A 22611-nucleotide genomic window follows, 5' to 3' on the forward strand; every position below is an offset into this window, starting at 1 on the left:
CCTGCCCAGACTGAGTGTATATGAGATGGTGCCCATCCTGTCCAGACTGAGTGTATTTGAGATGGTCCCCATCCTGCCCAGACTGAGTGTATATGAGATGGTGCCCATCCTGTCCAGACTGAGTGTATATGAGCTGGTCCCCATCCTGTCCAGACTGAGTGTATATGAGATGGTCCCCATCCTGCAAAGCTGAGTGTATATGAGATGGTCCCCATCCTGTCCAGACTGAGTGTATATGAGCTGGTCCCCATCCTGCCCAGACTGAGTGTATATGAGATGGTGCCCATCCTGTCCAGACTGAGTGTATTTGAGATGGTCCCCATCCTGCCCAGACTGAGTGTATATGAGATGGTACCCATCCTGTCCAGACTGAGTGTATATGAGCTGGTCCCCATCCTGTCCAGACTGAGTGTATATGAGCTGGTCCCCATCCTGCCCAGACTGAGTGTATATGAGATGGTCCCCATCCTGTCCAGACTGAGTGTATATGAGATGGTGCCCATCCTGCCCAGACTGAGTGTATATGAGCTGGTCCCCATCCTGTCCAGACTGAGTGTATATGAGATGGTCCCATCCTGCCCAGACAAGGTGTATACCCAGAAGAAGAGCCAAGGGAACTTAAGGATGGATGTTGGATTTTTTTTTCTTCTCTTTTTATCATTTGCACAAGTGAAATTAAAAAGGAATAGGAGGAGGAGGAGGAGGAGGAGGAGGAGGAAGATTCAATCTTAAAGGTTGCCAAAGTATCTCTGGCTCAACTCCTACTGTAAGGGACCTGCTTAAGGCTCTTTCTGACGTCCCCATTGTTCATACTACCTGTCTAAGACCTGGCTGCTGTGTTTTGAACAAAGAACTGTTAAAAATTTATAATAACAGACTTCCGGGAAGATGGCGACCGAGAAAAGCGGGGCTTAAGAGCCCCGCTAACAACCAATCTCCATTACCACAAAATCAGCACCTTTCATAGCCAGAAAACACCATCACCAGAGAAACAAAAAAATCACCAGGCTCCAGAGAGAAAGCGGACTGAGAACAGAGCTCAGAACCACAGAGGAGATACACCGGCCTCACGCCCGAGGACGCGGCAGCAGTGCCATACTGCTGGCGGCAGCAGCGAGTTCACCGGACGGCTATAGCAAGCCGAGGTGAGCCGCTGTGAAACAGCCAGGCGGGATTTTTCAGCGCAGGGAGCATCTAAAGCTCCCAGTGGCTGAGCTCAGCACACGCTGCAGGGATTCAGAGTGGAAGTCAAAACCAAGAAGAAATACGCCAGCCTCACGGCCGAGGGCGTAGCGGTGGCGCAATATTGCCACCGGCGGCAGCAGCAGTGAATTCACCGAGTCCAGTACAGCTACATCTGCGTACTCAAGAACAGTGAGTCAAACTGCGGGCCACAGAGGAGAAATCCCAGTACTGTACTCCCTGGGACTTGACCCAGTGGGGGAGTGGCGGTGGCAGATATATCACACCATAGGAGAACGTGCAACCTGGTACCCCCCCACAGTCTAAAGCAGCCTCTATCGACTGACTCTCTGGGTCGGAGACTTTGTGATACAACCCAGTAAAGGAGTAGTGGGGTCTGAGATACTACTGACTCGAGATCCAGAACACCTTAAGTGAAGTCATAGTGACCCAAGGGAAGAACCCAGAGAAGGCACAAACTTCCGAAATCATGGGAAAGAGGAATAATACTGGAGCAATGAATGCCCACAACCCCACAACATCAGAACCCAATAAAACAGAAAATCAGAGATTTCTAGAAGATCAAATCAGGAAAATAACTGTAGAAATAATAGAGGTGCTTTGAAAAGAACTCAGAGAGAGCCAAAAAGAGATAAAGGATGCAATTAATGAAGTAAAGGCCTCAATTCAAAGCACAAACCACCGATTAGACCACATGGAGAACAGAATCTTGCTCTTAGAAGATGATCATTCCAAAAATGAACGCATAGTTTCTAATCTAGAAAAAAATATCTGACAGCAGGGATCTGATATTGAAGAAATATGGGCCCATTTTAAGAGAGCTAACCTAAGAATAATTGGAATAGAGGAGAGAAAAGAAGGTGAAACCAAAGGGATCAACAATCTCTTCAAGGAAGTAATAGCAGAAAATTTTCCAAACATAGAGCAAGAGGTTGATACACAGGTCCAGGAAACATAGAACTCCCTTTAGACAGGATCAGAGAAAAGGTTCCCCACACCACATAATTGTCAAAATGACCAATGTGGAAGCCAAGCAGAGAATCTTAAAGGCAACAAAAACAAAGGGCCAAGTGACATTCAGAGGCAAATCAATTAGAATCACTCCAGACTTCCCAAACCAAGTCATGAGAGCCAGAAGGGCTTGGAGTAACATATTCCAAACTCTGAAAGAAAACAACTTCCAGCCAAAAATTTCCTACCCAGCAAAACTTTCTATCAAATTAGATGGAGAAATAAGAAGCTTCCATGACAAACAGGAACTGAAGGAATTTATGTCTTCAAAACCAGCACTAGAGAAAATACTCAAAGAGATTAACTACAAAGAAGAAATAGGTAACACACACCAGAAACAGAGAAACAAGATTTTCCATCCAACAGACAACTAAAATTGGTTATCTGTGGAGATTCATTATTTATGTTAGTCTTTTACCTATCTCTAAATGGTATTGTTTGCCTTTATTGTTGTTAATTTTTAGGATTTCTAGTTGGAATATTAATATACCTTCAGATATAGCATTTGGAAATATTTTATCCCATTCTATTAGTAACTTTTAACTCTGTTTACATTGTCTTTGGATATACGATTTTTTTTATTTTTTAGGGAGTTTGTATACTCTTCTGTTGCCTGTGCCATTGAAATCATATCCAAGAAATCACTGCCAATCTCAATGTTGTGAGGTTTTATGACCCAGATTTTCTCCTAAAAGTTTACAGTCTTAAGATTTATATTTAGGTCTTTTATCTATTTTGAGTTAATATTTGTATATGGGATTAGGTAAGGGTCCAATTTTATTCTTTTCCATGTAATTATTATTTTTCAACAATATTTAGTTAAAAGATTATTATTTCCACCACCAAATGTTTATGGAAACCTTGGCAAAAATAACTTGACAATATAGGGAAGAATTTAGCTCTAGGCTTTTATTTAACTCCAATGGTCTATATATCTGCCTTTAGAATAGTACTACACTGTTTCAATTATTGTCGCTTTATATGGTTTGAAATCAGAAAATATATATCTTCTAGCTTTGTTCTTTTTCAAGATCGTTTTGGGTATCTAGAGTCCATATTCCATATTAGGATAGATTTTTTCTGAAAAATAAATAAATAAATGTATGATAGTTTCACCTAAAAAAATAGAAAAGAAAATTCTCTGGTAAGAAAGAAAGCAAAAAGAAATATTGAAATGTTATCTTTAAGTCATCAAAAGCTTGGTATCAGACAAATGAAACTGGTATGTGAGATTATCGTTTTTAACTTTGGATAAATTGCTATAATACTAGATGTCAACCACTAAGCCAAGCATGGGAGGGAGGGATGGGGAGAGAATGGGGTGGGGGTTGGGGGGGGATGACTGGGTGATGTGTGCATGTATGTCTACAAAAGTTTGTATCCCACTATGATGTATAGATACAGTGCACCAATAAAAAAAATTTATAATAACAGAAAAGGCTATACTCCGAAGAGCAATTTTCCCTCTCCTCCCCTCCCCTCCCCCACCCCCTTTCCTTCTCCTCCTTCTTCTCTCCTCTCTCCTCTCTCTCTCTCTCTCTCTCTCTCTCTCTCTCTCTCTCTCTTCTCTTTTTCTTCTCTCTCTTGAGATAAAGTCCCATTAAGTCTCACAGGTTACCCTCAAACTTGAGGTCCTCCTGCCTCAGCCTCCCGAGTAGTTGGAATCACAGGCATGAGCCACTACACCCTATTGATTATGTTCATGGAGCCACTGCATCTTCACTGGCTGAGTTTTCTCAGAGAGCAGAACCCAGGATCACACTCACCACCTGCAGCAGAGCCAGGTAAGCCTTGCCCACGTCGTCGAAGTTGACGTTGGGGGTGACCCAGTAGAGACTGCTTCCTTCACACTGGTTTCGGTTTGCGATTTGGGTATAATTCATATAATCATTGATGTCATTCCCACTAATGCATCTTCCAAACTTTCCAGAAAAGAAGTTGACTCCCAGGATACAAAATATGAGCCAGAAAATGAGGCAGACGAGCAACACGTTCAGAATGGCTGGAATGGCGCCTATGAGTGCATTGACCACCACCTTAAGAAAATAAGAGAGAAATCACAAAGAACAGGCAGAACCTGCCTCTTCCCGGGAGGGGCCTGCCCTGCAGGGCTGGCTCCTCCGAGCTGTCTCCAGAGCCCGCGCCCCGCCCCATGAGAGCTCTGCTCACAGAGCTGTTAGCACCAAGGAGAGCTCAGGTGTCTTGCAAGGATGGTGCTGGACTTAGGGATCACTGTCCCAGGATTCTGAAGGGCACTGGAGCCCAGCTCAGCTCAGCCATGACGGAAGTGCCCCTGGGATGGAGACTCCCTTGGGCTTGCTCCACCCGTCAAGGTCTGAGCCCTGGGCTGGGTGGGGAGAGTCTCGGGACAGGCTTGGCGCGTAAGGAAAGCCCAGAGTGGCAGGGGCCTCTTCCCTCGTAGCTGAATTCCCACCCAGCCACCTGCAGCACGGACCTTCATTCCTTCAAATTGAGACAGCGCTCGGAGGGGCCTCAGTGCCCGCAGGGTCCGGAAAGACTTCCACTTCATTAAGTCGAAGAGGCTGACCACGGAGACCTGGGGGGAGGAGAACCTGACTGCTGGGAGGCAGGGTGCTGTGACAAGTCAGACCCTGCCGGAGGACGAGAGAGGCAGACAGAGAGCCCTCCTGCTGCGTGCAGACAAGCTACAGTTGGCAAAATTGGGAGGACGCACTTACAGGACATTTAATGGCAAACAAACAAACAAAAAGCAGGGAAAACTATAATGAATTACAGGGAACCAGAGACGTAAGAGTGCTGTATATATGATTATTTTTAATATATAATATTTTTATTTGATATATATCAAATTTTATTTGATATATATCAAATAAAAATATATCAAATAAAAATAATTTGTTACTATTTCTCCCTACTCAAATAGCTCCTCTTGTGGAAATAAAATGTATCTTTTCCTCTCCAATTCTTCTCCCTAATGGGCTAAGACTGGGAGCTGGGAAGCTCTGTTGAGTCCCCGAGATGAAAACCCAGTGAGATGCTGAAGTCGATGAAGACTCTGCCTTGAAGATCCTGTCGCTCTCATTAGTCAGGGAGCGTCTTCAGAGGTTTGTCTTGGAAAAGGAGCTGCCTGAAAGTGAGTTACAGTGTCAACATTTGCCATTATCCATGGGGAAGCAAGCCCCGTAAATCCTGCCAATTACACTGTGGTAGTCACACTGTTGGCAAATTAGGAGAAATTAAGCAAGAGAATATGTCAGAAGAGCAAGACTTTAAAATTTGTCATCAACTTCAATTTTTTTTTTAAATGGGCTTTTTGTTTGTAATATCATTGCTTGTTGGGAGAGTACTGAAGTGGTTTACCCACAAGTCTTCTACCTCGCCCCAAGCCAGAGAGAAAAGGATGGTAAAATGAAATTTTTCTTTACTAAACTGCTGTCCTTACTGGTGGCAAGAGGCACTCCTTCAGGGACATTATTTATCTTTTCACCCAGAACCTTACCCCTATCTCTGTTCCTTCAAATTTGGAGGTACCGATGAGATGTTTACATAAAAGTCCCAGTCTTTCCCATTGTACTACACTCTTCAAGTGGGACGGCCTCTGCTGGGTTCATCTTATTCTAACTTGCATTTATCATTCTATACTGTTTTTGAAATTCATTGTGTTCTCTCTCTCTCTCTCTCTCTCTCTCTCTCTCTCTCTCTCTCTCTCTCTCTCTCTCTCTCTCCTACACTCCCAGCCCTATTTTTCATTCTTTATTTTGAAACAGGGTCTCACTGAGTTATGGAGGGTCTCACTAAGTAACTGAGGCTGTTCTCCAACTGTGATCCTCCTGTCTCAGCCTCCTGAATGAAGGGAAATGTTCTGCTTAAGGTTACCTAGAAAGACAGCAGACAAGTTCTCTATAGGCCTCCATCTCAGGAGTGTAAGTTTTGTATCCAGTAAATGGCAGGATCCTATAATGTGTGTGTGTCTGGGGATGGAACCCAGGGGCATTCTACCTCCGAGCTACACCCCCTGCCCTATTTTTTATTCTTTATTTTGAAATGGGGTCTGAGTTGCAGAGGGCCTCGCTAAGTAGCTGAGGCTGTCCGCAAACTGCGATGCTCTGGTCTCAGCCTCCCGAATGCTGGGATGACAAGCGTGCGCCACCACGCCCGGCTAGACTTCCTGGTTTGAATCTCACCTCCGCCTTTTTAGCTGGACAATTTTGAACATGTTTCTTCACCTTTCGATGACTTACTTTCTTCCTCTGAATATAAAGGGAATAATAGTACCTCTCACAAAGAGTGGCTGTGGTGACTAAAGGAGCAAACATGCACAGAGCTCGTGGAGAGTATCTGGTACCCAGCAAGTGCTCATTAATGTGGTCCACTCTTTCCATCGGTACCTTCTGCAGCACAGTGATGAAAGTGCAAACATCAGCTTCACCACTGATCTGTTTCATGACCCAAGACAAGCCGCTGATCCCCGGACTTCAGTTTCCCCTCTGTAAGGTAGTAGGTATCACATAAGGCTGCTTAACTCAGAACGAGTGCTGGGCACCTTTGGTAAGAGAATGTATATGAGCCCTCCTCTTAAGATGCCTGCCAGTCAAGACTGGGACCAGCCTTGTCTGCTGTCTGCTGTAGTCTTAGAAAAAAAATAGAAATCTGGGAGAAGAGAACCTAGAGGATGCTTAATGTTGTTTTAGGTGGACATCAGAGAGAAGCAAAGAGGTGCCAACCTGGAAAAGACAGAGGTTGAACATACGGAGGACAGAGCAGGGCAGGTGGGGCTGGACTGATAACAACGCCTCACAAGTCCTGGGATGGGACGAGGCGGGGATAACGACAAATGCTTTGAGCGGTGCCCACAGGCGACACACGGGACTTACAATCACAATGATGAAATCGAGACCGCACCAGGCGCTGGTGAAATACTTGTTAAATCCAAAGGCCACCCACTTCAGACCCATCTCCAGGATGAAAATGTACGTGAACATAACGTCGGTGTAATTGAGTAAGGCGTGGACATGGGGCCGATGCACAAGGTTAACATCCTCAAACACCTGAAACAGTAAAGCGAGCCATGGGCCAGGTGGAACATCTCAAAAGGACTCCTGATGGCTTTTGCTTTCCTCCCTCGGGCGACCAGTATGTCTCTTGGTGGTGAGGCTTTGCTCAAAGGTGTTAAGGCTGAACTTTTCCAGTGGAATCAGTTCTTTGAGTAAGTGAAATGGAAACTAGAAAGTCTTCTTTTTCTACGTGTATTGTCCCTGTGGTCCTATCCGGTCTCTCACCACTGAGCCCAGGATATAGAGGCTTCTTCCTAGTGGATCACCATACCATATCTGGGAATTCTTAAACCTTTCAATTCCTGCCAATTATATCTTACTACTCTGCCAGGAGTGCCCAGCGGTGTAGACTCTCTCTTTCCTCCTCCTCAACATCTCAGTGGCTTTCGTCAGTGTCTCTCTGTTGCCCGGAATGTCGAGTCCAAATGGATTCTGGATCCTGGTATCCCACATTCTGGATCCTGGCAACTCCGAAGCCCATCTCTCCCACGACAAGCAGCCTTATTCAGATACCCCAGTGTTCTGGTCAATACTGTCATGTTGTATGCACACCAGGATACGCTAAACTAGAGACGCTCTGAGCTGGGTTTCCCAGGATAAATTTCTTTGACTATTAAACATTCATTAAGTGTGATTATGAAAATGAGGCATGCTGGTTTTCAGAGAGAAACCTCTGCTATATTCAAACATATTTCCTTCACCTGGAGAGAGAGGGAGAGAGGGAAGGAGGGAGACACACACACACACACACACACACACACACACACAGAGAGAGAGAGAGAGAGAGAGAGAGAGAGAGAGAGAGAGAAAGAGAGAAAGAGAGAGAGATTCTGCAGGTTCTATATAATTAGAATATGATTTGTCCCTTTGGCCTTTACTTAGTAAGGATGAAAGAAAGGAGACAAGGGGGCTTCTGGACTGCCCAGGACACTTAGGAAACAGCCCTGCTGCTAGGCACTAACTAAGGTAAGCCCCATAGGGAAAAAAGAATGCAAAACAGGAAAAATATACCAAGTAGGTTTTTGACTGGAGAAACCCCCATCTCCTCCTTAACCTGCTGGCTTTTCCTCAGCCTTAGCTGGCATTTTCTACAGGAAACTGAGATTTCTACAGGAAATCTGAGCTTAGCTGGCATTTTCTACAGAAAATTGTCTTGCGCCGGCAAGGCTGGGGTAGGCGCCAATCTGCCTGCCCGCCTCATCCCCTGCATGAGCACATCCCCTAGAGCCTGGGCTAAAATCGCCCATCCATCTTTCTCACTAGACTCCAGGCTAGTTCCTGGAGGTCAGGCACTTGTCTTCTTGTCTCACGAGGACAGAGAGATCTGAATAGTGTCAGAGGCTCGTTTTCTGTCTCATTTTCTCAGCTCAGCAACAAGCTGTCAAGGCAAGCCTGGGTTGGCTCAATGGACGAGCTGGCTGATACCAGCAACCGCACTTTGGAGGCCTAAGTGTTACACCTGGGCCATTTCCTGATCCAGGGGGGTCTCATTATCATGTAGTTGCCCAGACCCAGGCCTCTCAAATTCTGAGACACCCCAGGTCACCTCGGGAAGTTGTTATTGCTGCTGCAGCGGTTTGAGGAAGGCCCAAGCTGTATTTCCAGCAAGTCTCCAGATGGTGCTGATGCTGCAGGTCCAGAGACCACATGTGGGGGCCAGGAGTATCTTTTTTTTTATTCACATTTCTCTGCAGAGATGCAAAGTAAATTGTACCGGCCCCTCTCCCAGACCCCTCTGCATGTGTGTGCGTGAGTGCGTTTGTGCCCAGCCTACCTGGTACATGTCTCACCAAAGGCAGGCGAGAACTGGGATGGGCCTGTGCCCTCCGCCACATCTCTGTCTCCCTGACACCACAAGGCACATCTCTACGGCCTCTGACAGCTCCACTTGCACTCCCACTGGCTTGCCCAAGTACCATTTGCAGAATAAAAGCAAAGAAACCCAACCTGGACATCAGAGTAGATAGCCACTGGGAACGTAATTGCCGGAAAGCCACACAGTCCTTCCTGGACCAGGGATTAGCAGGGAAAATCAACCAAGGGAGTTCCCTGGGATGGTTCTAGAGAAGTTTGCTGTGTTGTCTGATAAATGACTTACATTGCAATAAGCAGGAAAAGGGGATGCATGTTGGTGGGCTCCGGTGTATGCTCATCTCTACTTGCTTACAAATCATGTGGGTGTGAAGCACTGGCCAGAAGGCACGGGATGCGGGAACCAGATATTTCCTTGTCCTTTTTATTTGCTAGGTTCTTCTGGTAAAATGATCTGTCACTCTAAATCAAGAAGGGGGACCCAGGGCCTAGACCAAGAGGGGGGAACCAGGGCCTAGATCAAGAGGGGTACCCAGGGCCTAGATCAAGAGGGGGGACCCAGGGCCTAGATCAAGAAGGGGGACCCAGGGCCTAGATCAAGAGGGGAGACCCAGAGCCTAGATCAAGAGGAGGGACCCAGGGCCTAAATCAGGAGGGGAGACCCAGGGCCTAGATCAAGAGGGGGGACCCAGAGCCTAGATCAAGAGGGGGGACCCAGGGCCTAGATCAAGAGGGGGGACCCAGGGCCTAGATCAAGAGGGGGGACCCAGGGCCTAAATCAGGAGGGGAGACCCAGGGCCTAGATCAAGAGGGGGGACCCAGAGCCTAGATCAAGAGGAGGGACCCAGGGCCTAGATCAAGAGGGGAGACCCAGGGCCTAGATTAAGAGGGGGGACCCAAGGCCTACACCAAGAGGGGAGACCCAGGGCCTAGATCAAGAGGGGGGACCCAGGGCCTAAGTCAAGAAGGGGGACCCAGGACTTGGATCAAGAAAGGGAATCTAGGAATCTGTGCAATTAGCAACAAATAGTAAGATAATTTAGTTCCATAACATAGCCCTTTTAAGGGGAGACACAAAATAGAAGGAGGAGGATGGTAGAAAAGGAAGCTAGAGATAGATAATAGATATAGATAGATAGATAGATAGATAGATAAATAATAGATAGATAGATAGATAGATAAGAAAGAAGATGCTACTCCCCAGGGGAAGCTAGAGGCGGGGCAGGAAGAACCAAAAGGCGTGAAGATCACAGGTAGAAAGGAACTTCTGCCTGCGGCTCTGGAGGCAAATGAATTCAGAGGCATTTCCAACCACACCTAGGTCTGGAAGGATCGCAAACATAAAGCGGTATCTCCTCGTCTCTCCTTTCAAGGGGTCGTGAGAAATTTCAAGTATCAGAACAGCTGATGATATCCTAACCTGGTCCCTGCAGCCCTCTCACCCAATATACTGCCCTTTTGAAGGCAGCACTATGGTCTCCAGAAAAGAGAGGGTAGGAACATTACCATCTGGAGCAGAAAATATGGAGGTTACAGTGAAAGTATCTAGAAATCCTCCAAGAATGTGGGTAGATGGGGTAAGCCTGTGCTGGAGAGCTAGACTCCGGATTGACAGTGTAAATTTGATCACTCTTCCCCACAGGGGAACGAATCTCCAGGATTTGCCAAGTGGAGCTTAACTCTGAAGTTGTACAGAGACCCGATACAGGAGCCAGCCATGAAAATCGCACTGCTGCCTGGTCGCCCCACACTCACAGACCCCAGGAGCCCCGTCACCATGCAGCTGCCCCAGCTGCCCAATGCCCAATGCCCCCACAAGTCCACGATAATTTACCAGTGCCCCACTGCTCAGCAGAATCACAAAGATAATAAAGCTCTCAAACCAGCTGTGCTTCACTATTTGGTAGCAGGTTTTCCGCAGGTTCCGCCAGGTGACCCAGGAGGACTTTCTCCTGTCCATGCTGCGGCACGGAATGCAGCACCTCAGGCCTGCAATGGATCCGCGAGAGCATACCCGTTAGTGTCTTCAGCAAATTACAACAGCCCTGACTCTTCACTCCTTCCTGTACCAACGTCCCTGGCCCCGTGACCTGCAGCTCCTCTCAATAAAGAGGCAGAAGCTCTTTCCAACACCCTGAAGCTGGACTCAGCTACGTGACTTGCTTTGGCCCATAAGATGAAATGAAATTCACTGTGTGCCAGCCCTGAACCTGGGCGGTAAAAAGCCACGTAGGTGTCCACTCACCCTCTTGCACCTTTCCCATAGGAAGGCGCGTTCAGGCTGGCCCACGGGCTCTGGGAGAAGAATGACACCCATGCATAGCAGAGTTCACTTGCCCAGTTGGGCCCTGGCTAGATGGGCTGACTCTCAGTCAATGCTACTCAAGATGAATGAAGCCATCTGGCATCAGCAGAGACGCCCAGCCAAGATCAACTAAGTCGTACGGGAGCATGTTGAATATTGCACACCACTGAAATTTTGCGGTTGTTTCTTATGAAGCAATGTTTGGGGGGTAATCATGGATAGACTGGGTCCAGAGAACTTCAGGGGATGAGGTAAGGGCAGTCCAAGGCTTGATGATCCCCCAAGCCACACCCGAAGGAATCTGGCACATTCTGGAGATGTCTACAAAAGCTGCTCATGTGCTCCCAGCACGCATGCCTTTAGTGGGGCTCTTTCCCCCCATTTCCCCTCATCTTCCCTCCTCTTCTCCAAATTTGTATGCTCCTCGCCTCCTGGTAAGTACCACATTGCTATCTTTCTGAGCCACAGGAGGTCTCCTCCCTCTGCCTCCTTTCTCCCTCCATTTGTCAGAACACCAACAGGATCATCTTCCTAAAATTGTCCTCTTCCAACCTTCCCCACCCTCCTTCCTGGTAGGCACCCACCTTCCCTCTTCAGTCTCCACTGCTGATATCCTGTGTGTACCTCAAGGACCAGCCCAAATGCAAACTGGGAAAACTGTAGTCAATTGGAAACCCCTAGCCTGACCTCTTTCAGCTTTAGGGCTCTCTGTCAAGCAACCTATAATATGAATATGCAACCCCTTCTTGATGTTTTTTTTTTTCTGGGCCCAGATTAGTTCCAAACTTCTAGGGATGTCTTTAAATTTTAGATTTATTTATTTATTTCTCATCATGAATTTATTGACTGATGAACATCTGTTCCACCCATTATCCGGAATGTCCTCTGTTCTCACAGTAGACATATGGTGACAATTAAGTCATTGTGTTTTGTTTTCAGGGACTTCCTGGCAGAGACAGACACAAATAAATTTCCCACAGTCAATACAAGAAGTGGTGAAGGAACACAGGAAGGAGCCACTCTACCTAGTCAAGGAATCAGGAAAGCTGCCTTTATCGATTGCTTCGACAGGCCAGACATGCTTCTAAGTGAATTGGAGCTACTCAGTTAATACAACGACTCTGTGAGGTGGGTACAGGATTATCATCTTCAGGATATGAATGAGGTGTAGACAGTCCAACTCAATTGAACAATTCACATCCTAGTAAGAAGATGGGCCAGAATTTGAGCTCTGGCTGTCTGGATCCTGAGCTGAAGGTAATAACTCCAAGAGCCAAGCTCTTCTCTTGGTTTATGACCACAAATGTGTTCTGACAACGGATACACTGGGAGCTATTCGGTGTGACAAGCATGTTGGCCTGGTGGCTTCTTCTAGAGCATTTACCCTGCTCATTGGGCGAGCTTCCCTACATGAAGAATATCCTGAAATCCCCTCCACCCGGACCCCAAATCTAAGTGCCCTCTTTTTGCTTTGTCCCTAATAGACAAGTAGAAAGAAGACATCTGCCAGAACCCCAGAACTACAAATAACAGGTATCCCACTCACAGTCTTTTTGAACCGCATGCAAGAATACAGCCGCTTACTTTTGGGCAAGCATCTCTCTGGCTGCTTTTTTGGGGGAAGCACCCCCTGTAAGTGTCCAATGGCATCCTGCAGGTCAATCGTGCTGCATTCCGACAGCACGCTGGCGGTGTCGGACTTCTGCCACAGAACAAAGGGAAGGGGGTCATTTACCAAGACTTTGTCTCACAACACTAGTACCTAAATTCTCATTGCCTGATTCGTTAGGGTGCAAGTAACCAGGCTTCTAGGTATGAGGGGCATCAAGAAAGCAGCCTTCCTGGAAGGTCCTTTTCTAAGGACCAGTCCGACTTTAGGAGAGCGTCCTTGACTGCTCTCAAGGTGTATGAAGACACGGAGCCTCTCTAACAAATCATAACCCTGACAGAGATCTTCAGGGCCAAGATCAGGACTAACCCCACTTACAGATCTAATTCCCAATTAGGGATCCCAGTCTGCAAATTTCAGCTATCTCATTTCATGGAATAATAGGCCTAGACCAGTGGTTCTCATTGAGTTTGTAATGTAGGAAATATTTGGACAATGTCCGGAGACATTTTTTTTAAGAATTCAATTAAATGTTTATTGAAAAAAGGCAGAATAAATGAACTGCATTTATTCTATGTTTTAAACTAAAGATACAGCAAACAGAATGTTGTCACAAAGGGTCAAAGGCTGGTCCAGCCCTTCTTCAGGGAGTCAGTAGTCTCCGTCGCTCTGAGACTACAATGTACCAACAAAAGCATATATGAAAAAAGGGGCAAAACTTGAACGAGGGATGAACAGAAGTAATGGGCAGGCTGCGGGAGAGTTGGACAAAGTGTGTTGCTTATGTTCATGGCTTATTTCCCCACATAATGCATTCTACATCTATCTTTCCCTCTCTTCTGAAGGAGATATTAGATCTTAATATTTCTCATGAACATTTTTTTTGTGTGGTACTGGGAGTAGGACCCAGGGACTTTTCTACCTTCGGGCTACACCCTCAGATGTATTTTATATTTTATTTGGAAACAGGGTCTCACTAAGTTGCCGAGAGCCTCACTAAGTAGCTGAGGCTGGCTTCGAACCTGTGTGATCCTCCTGTCTCAGCCTCCCAAGCACTGGGATTGCAAGCGTGTGCCACCACACCTGGCTTCTCATGAACATTTTAAGTCACACTTTCATGGCCAGCCCTTCACTGACAGGGATGGATGCATTCACACACTATTAGGGGGAGGGGATCTAATGTTAACAAACTGGTTTCCTCAGAATATGGTACATTTATTTCTCAGTTTTATTTCTGCACCTACATTAGTGATCCTCTAGAGGTGGGGAGAAAAGAGAACATATTCTCCAAAAAGGGAAAATCACATCCCAATTAAAATTCAGGTTCTGCCCCTGGTCACAGTCCTTCTCCAACCCCAAATGTACCACAACTGTCAACCAAGTTGTCAACCAACAGGCACAGGAAGCTGAAGAAATCATCTGGGAACCACTGTTCTAGAGACATCTCCAATTATCACAACAGGGGTTGGGAGGAGGAATGCTACTGGCGTCTAGTGGGCAAGAATGCTGCTTAAACATCTTACGATTCACAGAAAAGCCCACCACAGCCAAGAATTGTCCTGCTCCAAATATCACAGTAGCAAAGTTAAGAAACTGTGGTCTACACTTCTGTATAAGCCTCAGTTCTGCCAATATTCTCTAAGTTGTCTAATTAATTGTGATATTTTCCCATGATGGTTATTCCAGGGAAAGGGAGCAGACGAGTTACATGTTTGTTGTGACAATACCTTTCTGGGATTCCGCATGGTCAGATGAGGGTCTTCCTCAGAAAACACATCAATGTTCACCTTCTGATCCCTGGGGCTGGCGGGCTTCTCAGCCTCCTGCTGGAGATCACGGTCCTGACCCAGAGAAACCAAGAGAAGAATTAGTAGCCTTCCTGGACGTTACTTTTTCTTTTTTTCTTTTGTGGTACTGGGAATTGAACCCAGGGATCTTCTGCCTCTGAGCTACACCCTCAAATCTATTTTTTTAAAGTATTTTTAAATTTGAAACAAGTCTCACTGAGTTGCAGTGGGCCTCACTAAGTTGCTGAGGCTAGCTGTCAACCTGAGATCCTCCTATCTCAGTCTCCCAAGTACTGAGAACTCTTTTACTTAAAACACACAGACACACCGACACACACACACACACACACACACACACACACACACACACTTGCTCCTGACAAAGCTCAACATGAAATAATTCTGAGAAAATGACTAGAAGAAAACAGATATTGAAACTCACTTCAAAGTTATATAATCAAAACAGTATGGTTCTGTTACAAAACTTGCCAAGTTTCAGTGTTCCTTTGGATTTTGCATTTCCCTGATGGCGATGTGCCATTTATGAGTCAGGAAACTGACCCTGCTCAGACCTGAGTGGACTGGCCCCTTGATCTTGGGTTCTCAGGCCTCAGACTGTGGGAAGTCGATTTCTGATGTTCAGAAGCCTGTCATGCGGTCTGTGACACTTGGTTATGGAGTTTGCACAGACGAAGTCACTCCCCTAAGACTCTCAGCTCTACTCCTCACCCATGAGACGGTCCATGTAGAGGCAGAGTGTGTTCCCATCCCTGTCTCTTCCCTCACTTTCCAACGAATCCCAACTCTTGAAGCACGTCCTCCCGGTCCCACCCCCTTCCTCCCTCCTCCTCCTCTTCACACGTGTCTTTGAGATTGGAATTGGTAATTTTATATATGTCAGCAGCATTATTTCAACTGTGACAGCCTCATTCTCCACCCATCACTCCTCTGGAGTCTCTGCTTTTCTATCTGCGGTTACAACTTGTGTTTCTCAATTTCTGTCTAATTTCCACATATGAGAGAAAACGTATAACTATTCATTTTTTGAGACTGGCTAATCTCGTTTAGCACAATATGCTCAAATTACATCCATTTTCCTGCAGATGACATAATTTTAGTCTTCTTTATGGCTGAATAAAATTCCACTGTGTATAAATACCGCAGTTTTGTGAAACATTCATCTGTCAATGGACACCTATGCTAGTTCAATAATTTGGCTATTGTGAACTGTGCTGCTATAACCATGGATACGCATCTATCACTAGAATATTCTGACTTAATTCATTTGAAAAGATGCCCGGGAATGGTATCGCTGGGTCACGTGATGGTTCTACTTCCAGTCTTCTAAGGAACCTCATCACCCATCTCCCAGTGGCTGGGCTAGTATGCAGGCCCACCAGCAGTTATAAGAGGTTCTATTTCCCCACACCTTTCCCAGCACTGACTATTGTTTGTGAACACTACATTTCCTACAGGGTTCAACCAAAGGTACTTTCTCCCTCCGTCGCCCCAGCCCGTTCTGATCTTGCAACCCACTGAACGCTTCTGACACCTCACACTCGGCCACAGGTGCAGGACTGTTGAAACCTGCCCTGAGATGCACACGTGGGTGTTAAAGGGTGCACCACATGTATGCCCTTCTCACCCCACAGAGCGCTCTGTAGGACCTCTAAGTCAACGTATGAACCTCCATACCTGTCTTTCAGCCTCAGGCTGTGTGATGGGCAGAGCATCATTTTCACCAGGACACTCAGCATCATCCTCTTCCTCTGCCAGTGGTGCCAACCAAGCCTGACTGTGCCCCAAATCCAAGGGCTTCTGTGCAGAGTTGAGTACACCACGCTCCTCCTGGGGCCCGGACCTCCCTTTCGCCTCTGTGACCAGGGGGATCATGTCTTTGCTCTCTGCAGCGGAGTCTGCTGTCACCTCTTTTTCCTTGGGTCCTTTTTTCTTCCTGTTCCGCTTGCAACAGAAATGCCGAAGAGTGCACATCACAAAAGAAAAGGCCTGGTGGAACCGATCCAAGGCCAGCTGGACTTTGGTTTTCCTGACCTCTCCTTCTGGGTTTCCGTTTCTCTCCTCGTTGCTGAAGGAGTTGAGCAGCAAGGCAATGAAGAGGTTGAGCACCTGGGTGGCGTGGGGAAGGAGGGAGTGGAAGATTAGCCAAAGAAAACGCTCAGTGGGCTTCCAGAACAACAGGCCCCCAAGACTCAAGACAGAGTCAAAGGAGAGCCCGAGGTCTTACCATCCCCCAAGAAAGCCCATTTGTACAACCAACGAGAGAAGACTGAGGGAGGAACAGGGACAGTAAGACAAAAGAAAATTTGAGAGGAAAGGATGCAAATGGCCAAATCCAGTCTATCTAACAAGTATGTGCAGACCCTGGCCAGGGAAAAGCAGCAGGAGATAATCCTGGGTGAAGCAGGGTGCACAAGTAGCTTGGGGGTCAGCCCATGCACGGATTTTTGCTGGAATTGCCCAGAGACATGGATCTGATACCCAAGACCCCCGTGGGGTCCTCTACTCTTTGCGTAATTTGAGACACGGGGTACTTTATGCGGTCTCTTAGACCCTGCTGTCCTAGCCTCAGTGGGCACTGGGGCTGAGATGAAGGGGTTTGGACCAAATCCACCACTCTTCCTCAGAAGCGAGTGTCTCCACATTGGAACCAGCCCATAGCATCCCAGCTGGGCTTTTGCTTCCACTTCTGCGCCCTCCAATCCATCATCTTTACCTCCTCAAACTCCTTTGAGGAGTTTGACTCTAAACAGCTTGGAGAGAGAGCCTTTGGAGAGGAGTACCCTGTGGGTGTGAACGAAGCCAGTCGTAGCCCCTCGGCTTCGCCAGAATGTCCATCCCTGGATGGAGAGCTCAAGCTCTCCTCTGTTTGGCCAAGTCCTCCTGGCCTCTTGAGTGGTCTGCTCAAGGACAACATCTTCTTCAAATCCTTTCAGCACTCCTCTTGCATTCCCACCAGTGGTGGCCTGGTCCTCTGAACTTCTGTGCCATTACTATCTATGGGCATCATTTATGAGGTGCTGGGGATAAAGAGAAGCTGTGTAGATAGCTAATTATACTTGGATGGCAGCCCCAACGTGATTCTGAGGACTTGGTGCTCAAAGATTCTTGTATGTTTTCTGGCCCTCCACATCTTCACTGATGTGCACCTAATTGGCCTCCCCAGAAGTACCTAGGCTTCCAGCTGCCAGCAACAGACTCAAGCCAGCTTGTGCAATAAGAACATGCACACAACGAGAAGTTGGAGAAGACAGGGGGACCAGTTGTGACATGCAGCAGGTCTGCTCCGTCTCTGCGATCTGCCCTCCAACTGCTGGCTTGGTTTTAAACTGGTTCTCCTCCTACTTGCACAATGCCTATGACTCCTCCAGGGGCCAAAGTCATAAAAAGGCCCAGAGGAAGCCGGGTGTGATGGTGTTCACCCGTAAGTAATACTTGGGAGGGTGAGACGGGAAGATCGCAGGTTCGCAGCCAGACTCAGCAACGTAGGGGACCCTCAGGAACTTAGTGAGAACTTGTTTCAAAATAAAAAATAAAATAGGGCTGGGAGTATAGCTCAGAGGTAGAATGCCCTGGGTTCCCATCCCTAGCACCGTGTGGCCCAGAGGAAAGAAAGGGACCGTTTTACTCATGTGTATTTTTAATAACAAGATGTCTTTTCCATGTTTCCCCATCTCTTTATATCTTATTGAACAAATAAAGTCACACACCTTCCCCAAAGCCAATTACCAGTGAAGATAGTATAATTTATTTTTTATATTTATTTATTTTGCAGTACTGGGGATTGAACCCAGGGGCATTCTACCTCTGAGCTATACCCCTCCCCAGCCCTATTTTCTTATTCTTTATTTGGAAACAGGGTCTCACTGAGTTGCAGAGGGCCTCACTAAGTAGCTGAGGCTGGCTGCGAACCGAGATCCTCTTCTCTTAGCCTCCCAAGTACTAGGATTACAAGTGTGTGCCTCCACGCCCAGCTCAAGATAATATAACTGACAGAGTGATCCGGACATGGGGCACTGGCCAACACGAGCACTTTTTTCATGGACAGTTTTATGTTTATTATGTTTTCCTCAAACCAAATTCAAAAGGAGATTTTTTTCAGATTTACCTGGAATTATATTTAGATTAACAACTTTCCCTGGCAAAGTGTTTCAAAAGAAGCTACTACGTTTGACAAACATCCGGGTTTTTTTTTTCCTTTTTCTTTTTTTTCTTTTAGAAAAATAACTAAGCCGGGCGTGGTGGCGCATGCTTGTAATCCCAGCATTCGGGAGGCTGAGACCTGGAGGGTCGTGGTTCGCGGACAGCCTCAGCTACTTAGTGAGGCCCTCTGCAACTCAGCGAGACCCGGTTTCAAAATAAAGAATAAAAAATAGGGCAGGGGGTATAGCTCGGAGGTAGAATGCCCCTGGGTTCCATCCCCAGACCCGCAAAAAAAAAAAGAAAAATAACTAAAAAACTCACCACAAGTTTTCCTATCACCATGATCGACACGAAGACGATGATACACAGCGGCCCGTTGACTTCCTGCATACACACCCACATGTTTTCAATCCACTCCCCACAGAGGATGCGGAACACCACCAGGAAAGAGTGGTAGAAATCCCCCATGTGCCAGCGCCGGGAGCAGGACTCTCCGGTGTTACACAGGTTTGCACTCTTCTGGCAACAGAATTTGGAGCCAAAGAGCTGCATGCCGACGACAGAGAAAATGAAGATGACAATGGCCAGGACCACGGTCAGGTGTCCAAGAGCTCCAACAGAGTGGCCGATGATCTTAATCAGAGTATTTAAAGTTGGCCAGGATTTGGCTAATTTGAAGACTCTGAGCTGTCAAAGAGATAACAAACAAAAACGGAAAAAAAGCCTATGAAGGACAAACTCCATCCACCGGCTCCCTAGCAAACACACGACTTATTTCTGGATCACAGCACTTAGGACTTGAGAAACCGTTTTTCAAAGTTCATATCCATCCACAAAAAATGGGTCGCCAACTTCCTGTCCTGATAGAATATGCATCTATATCTGCTTTTCTTATTTAAAACTGGAGTCGGGCGTGGTGGCGCGTGCTTGTAATCCCCGCGCTTGGGAGGCTGAGACAAGGAGGATCGCGCAGGTTCGAAGCCAGCCTCAGCTACTTAGTGAGGCTCTCAGCAACTTAGTGAGATCCTGTTTCCAAATAAATTATAAAACAGAGCTGGGAGTATAGCCCGGAGGTAGAAAGCCCCTGAGTTCCATCCCCAATACCACAAAAAAAAAAAAAAATTTAACTGGAAATATTGAGTTCTAATTTTCTTTAATGACAGAAATTTGGGGTTTGTGATGGTGAATGTGCATATACATTTATTATATAAAATGAGCATTTTGGAATTTCATACAATATACCAGACATTGATAGCTCAGGCAATGGGTCCATTCACTACCCTGCTGCTTATCTTGTGTACCGCAAGAGGTAAGAATGGATTTTTCTTTTACATCTTAAATGGTGAAAAAGAATCAAAAGAAGGATATTTCATGACACATAAAGGTTTTTTGTTTGTTTTGGGCGGTACTGGGGTTCCTAGAAGCCCTTCTACCTCCGGGCTACACTCCCAGACCTATTTTATATATTTTTTAAAATTTGGAAACAGGGTCTCTTAAGCCAGCGAGGCTGGCTCTGAACCAGCGCGATCCTCCTGCCTCTGCCTCCCAAGCGCGGGATTACGAGCGTGCGCCAACACGCCTGGCGAGACACATAAAGTTAAATGTCAATGTCCACGAAAAAGTTATATGAAACGTAGCCATGTGCTTTGGTGTTTGAACGTCTGTGGCTATTGTTTCTTGTGGTATGCTAGCAAAATGTAATGATAGCGATGACCATATGGCCTGCACAGGTGAAAATATTTACTAGCTGGTCCTTTACAGAAAGAGTTTGCTACCTCCTGCAGGATTTAACACAGGCCACAGATTTGAATCCCAATCTTAAAATTATGAATGTTTGAAGAGATAAATACATTAGCCCCAATTTGAACATTACACAAAGTATTCATGTATCATGGTACCCCTAAATATGCACAAGTTTTATTTTATTTTATTTTTAAACTTTTTTTGCGGTATTAGGCATTGAACCCAGAGGCATTCTGCCTCCAAGTTACACCCCAGCCCTATTTTTTATTCTTTATTTTGAAGCCGGGTCTCACTGAGTTGCAAAGAGCCTCACTAAGTAGCTGAGACTGGTCGAGAACCACGATCCTCCAGTCTCAGCCTCCCAAATTCTGAGATTACAAGCGTGCGCCACCACGCCTGGCTATGCACAAATTTTAATATGTCAATTAAAAATAAATTTAAGCCAATCCCAGGCTGCTTTTGTTACTCTATCTCTACAGTAGAATTTGAAATCAAGTCTTGTGATGTGTAGGGAAATACAAGAGACGCATGCATGCATGAATGCATGGCTTTGAATTGCACTATGATGTATAATCATAAAAAAGTGTTTTGAAGGCCGGGCGTGGTGGCACACGCTTGTAATCCCCGCGCTTGGGAGGCAGAGACAGGAGGATCGCGCAGGTTCGAAGCCAGCCGCGCGCGCTGGCTTAGGAGACCCTGTTTCCAAATAAAAATGTAAAAATAGGTTTGGGAGCGTAGCCCGGAGGTAGAGGGCTTCCAGGAACCCCAGTACCACCAAAAAAAAAGTGTTTTGAAAATAAAGCAATAATCCAGGCATGGTGGAGCGTGCCATTATTTGGGAAGCTGAGACAGGAGGATCGCAGGCATGAGACCAGCCTTTGCAACTTAGCAAGACCCTGTTTCAAAATAAAAATAGAGACTGGGTATGGTGGTGCACACTTGTAATCACAGGACTCTGGAGGCTGAGACGGCAGGATTGCAGGTTCATAGACAGCCTCAGCTACTTAGTGAGGCCCTCTGCAACTTAGTGAGACCCTGTCTCCAAATAAAGAATAAAAAGTAGGGCTGGAGGTATAGCTCAGAGGTAAAATTCCCCCAGGTTCCATCCTCAGTTCTGGAAAAAACAAAAAACAGAAAAAAGTTGGATGTGTACTTCAGAGGTACAATGTCCCAGAGCTCAATCGCCAGTAACAAAATAAATAAACAAATAAAGGAGTTGAAAAATTAATTTTAAATAATAGGTAAGTAAGAAAGGAAAAAACTTTGTGGCTACTGGGCTAGAATAAAAGCCTTCCATCTGTGAGAAGTATGTGAGTTTGGAGGCCCAGGGCTTATTGCTATGGTCTGGATATTTATTTCAAGACTCATGTTGAAATTTTATTCTATTGCCCCTGTAGTAATAATGAGAGGTAGGACCTTTGAGAGGTTATTAGGTCATGAAGTCTCTGCCCTTGTGAATGGATTACTGTCATTGGTATGGGTGGGGTATGGCTGCCAAGGGAGTGCTTGATCAAAGATGGTGTCTGGCCCTTTTTCTCTCTATCGTGTGTGCTCTCTCGCCATGCAATGCCTTTTACCAATTTCTGACACTGCAAGAAGGCCCTCACCAGATGCATCCTCTCAATCTTGGACTTCCCAGCCTTTAGAACCATGAGCCACGTCAACTCTTAACTGTTTATAACGGACCCAGTCTGTGGTATCCTGTTATAGCAGCAGAACACTAAGACAGACATATAAGTCATCTCCACTGCGGATTCCCAGTTCCCCTTTTAGTTGTGATTTCTCAGTAGTCCCCCACCCTCTCTATTTTGCACTATGGTGGATAGAACCCAGGAGCATTGTGTCTCTTAACTACAACCCCAGCCCTGTATTTTGGTCTTTTTATTTTTTAAACAGGGTCTCACTGAGTTGCAAAGGGCCTCACTAAGTAGCTGAGGCTGTCCA

At 46.2% G+C, this 22611-nt stretch overlaps 1 protein-coding gene across 1 annotated transcript in view; it reads right to left on the reverse strand.

The window, feature by feature from the left end:
* Positions 1-22611, reverse strand: part of SCN11A (sodium voltage-gated channel alpha subunit 11) — a gene marked incomplete at both ends in the record, with an annotated part of 71204 nt that overhangs the window by 22705 nt on the left and 25888 nt on the right. Inside the window, 8 exons of the mRNA XM_080715869.1 lie at positions 3981-4250; positions 4670-4771; positions 7071-7244; positions 10897-11051; positions 12952-13069; positions 14704-14817; positions 16459-16890; positions 19246-19611. Of these exons, the coding sequence (XP_080571995.1) occupies positions 3981-4250; positions 4670-4771; positions 7071-7244; positions 10897-11051; positions 12952-13069; positions 14704-14817; positions 16459-16890; positions 19246-19611 (1731 nt within the window). The remainder of the gene's footprint in view (positions 1-3980; positions 4251-4669; positions 4772-7070; positions 7245-10896; positions 11052-12951; positions 13070-14703; positions 14818-16458; positions 16891-19245; positions 19612-22611) is intronic.

Source organism: Muscardinus avellanarius, assembly GCF_963383645.1.
Source record: "Muscardinus avellanarius genome assembly, chromosome: 18".
Taxonomy (NCBI): Eukaryota; Metazoa; Chordata; class Mammalia; order Rodentia; family Gliridae; genus Muscardinus; species Muscardinus avellanarius.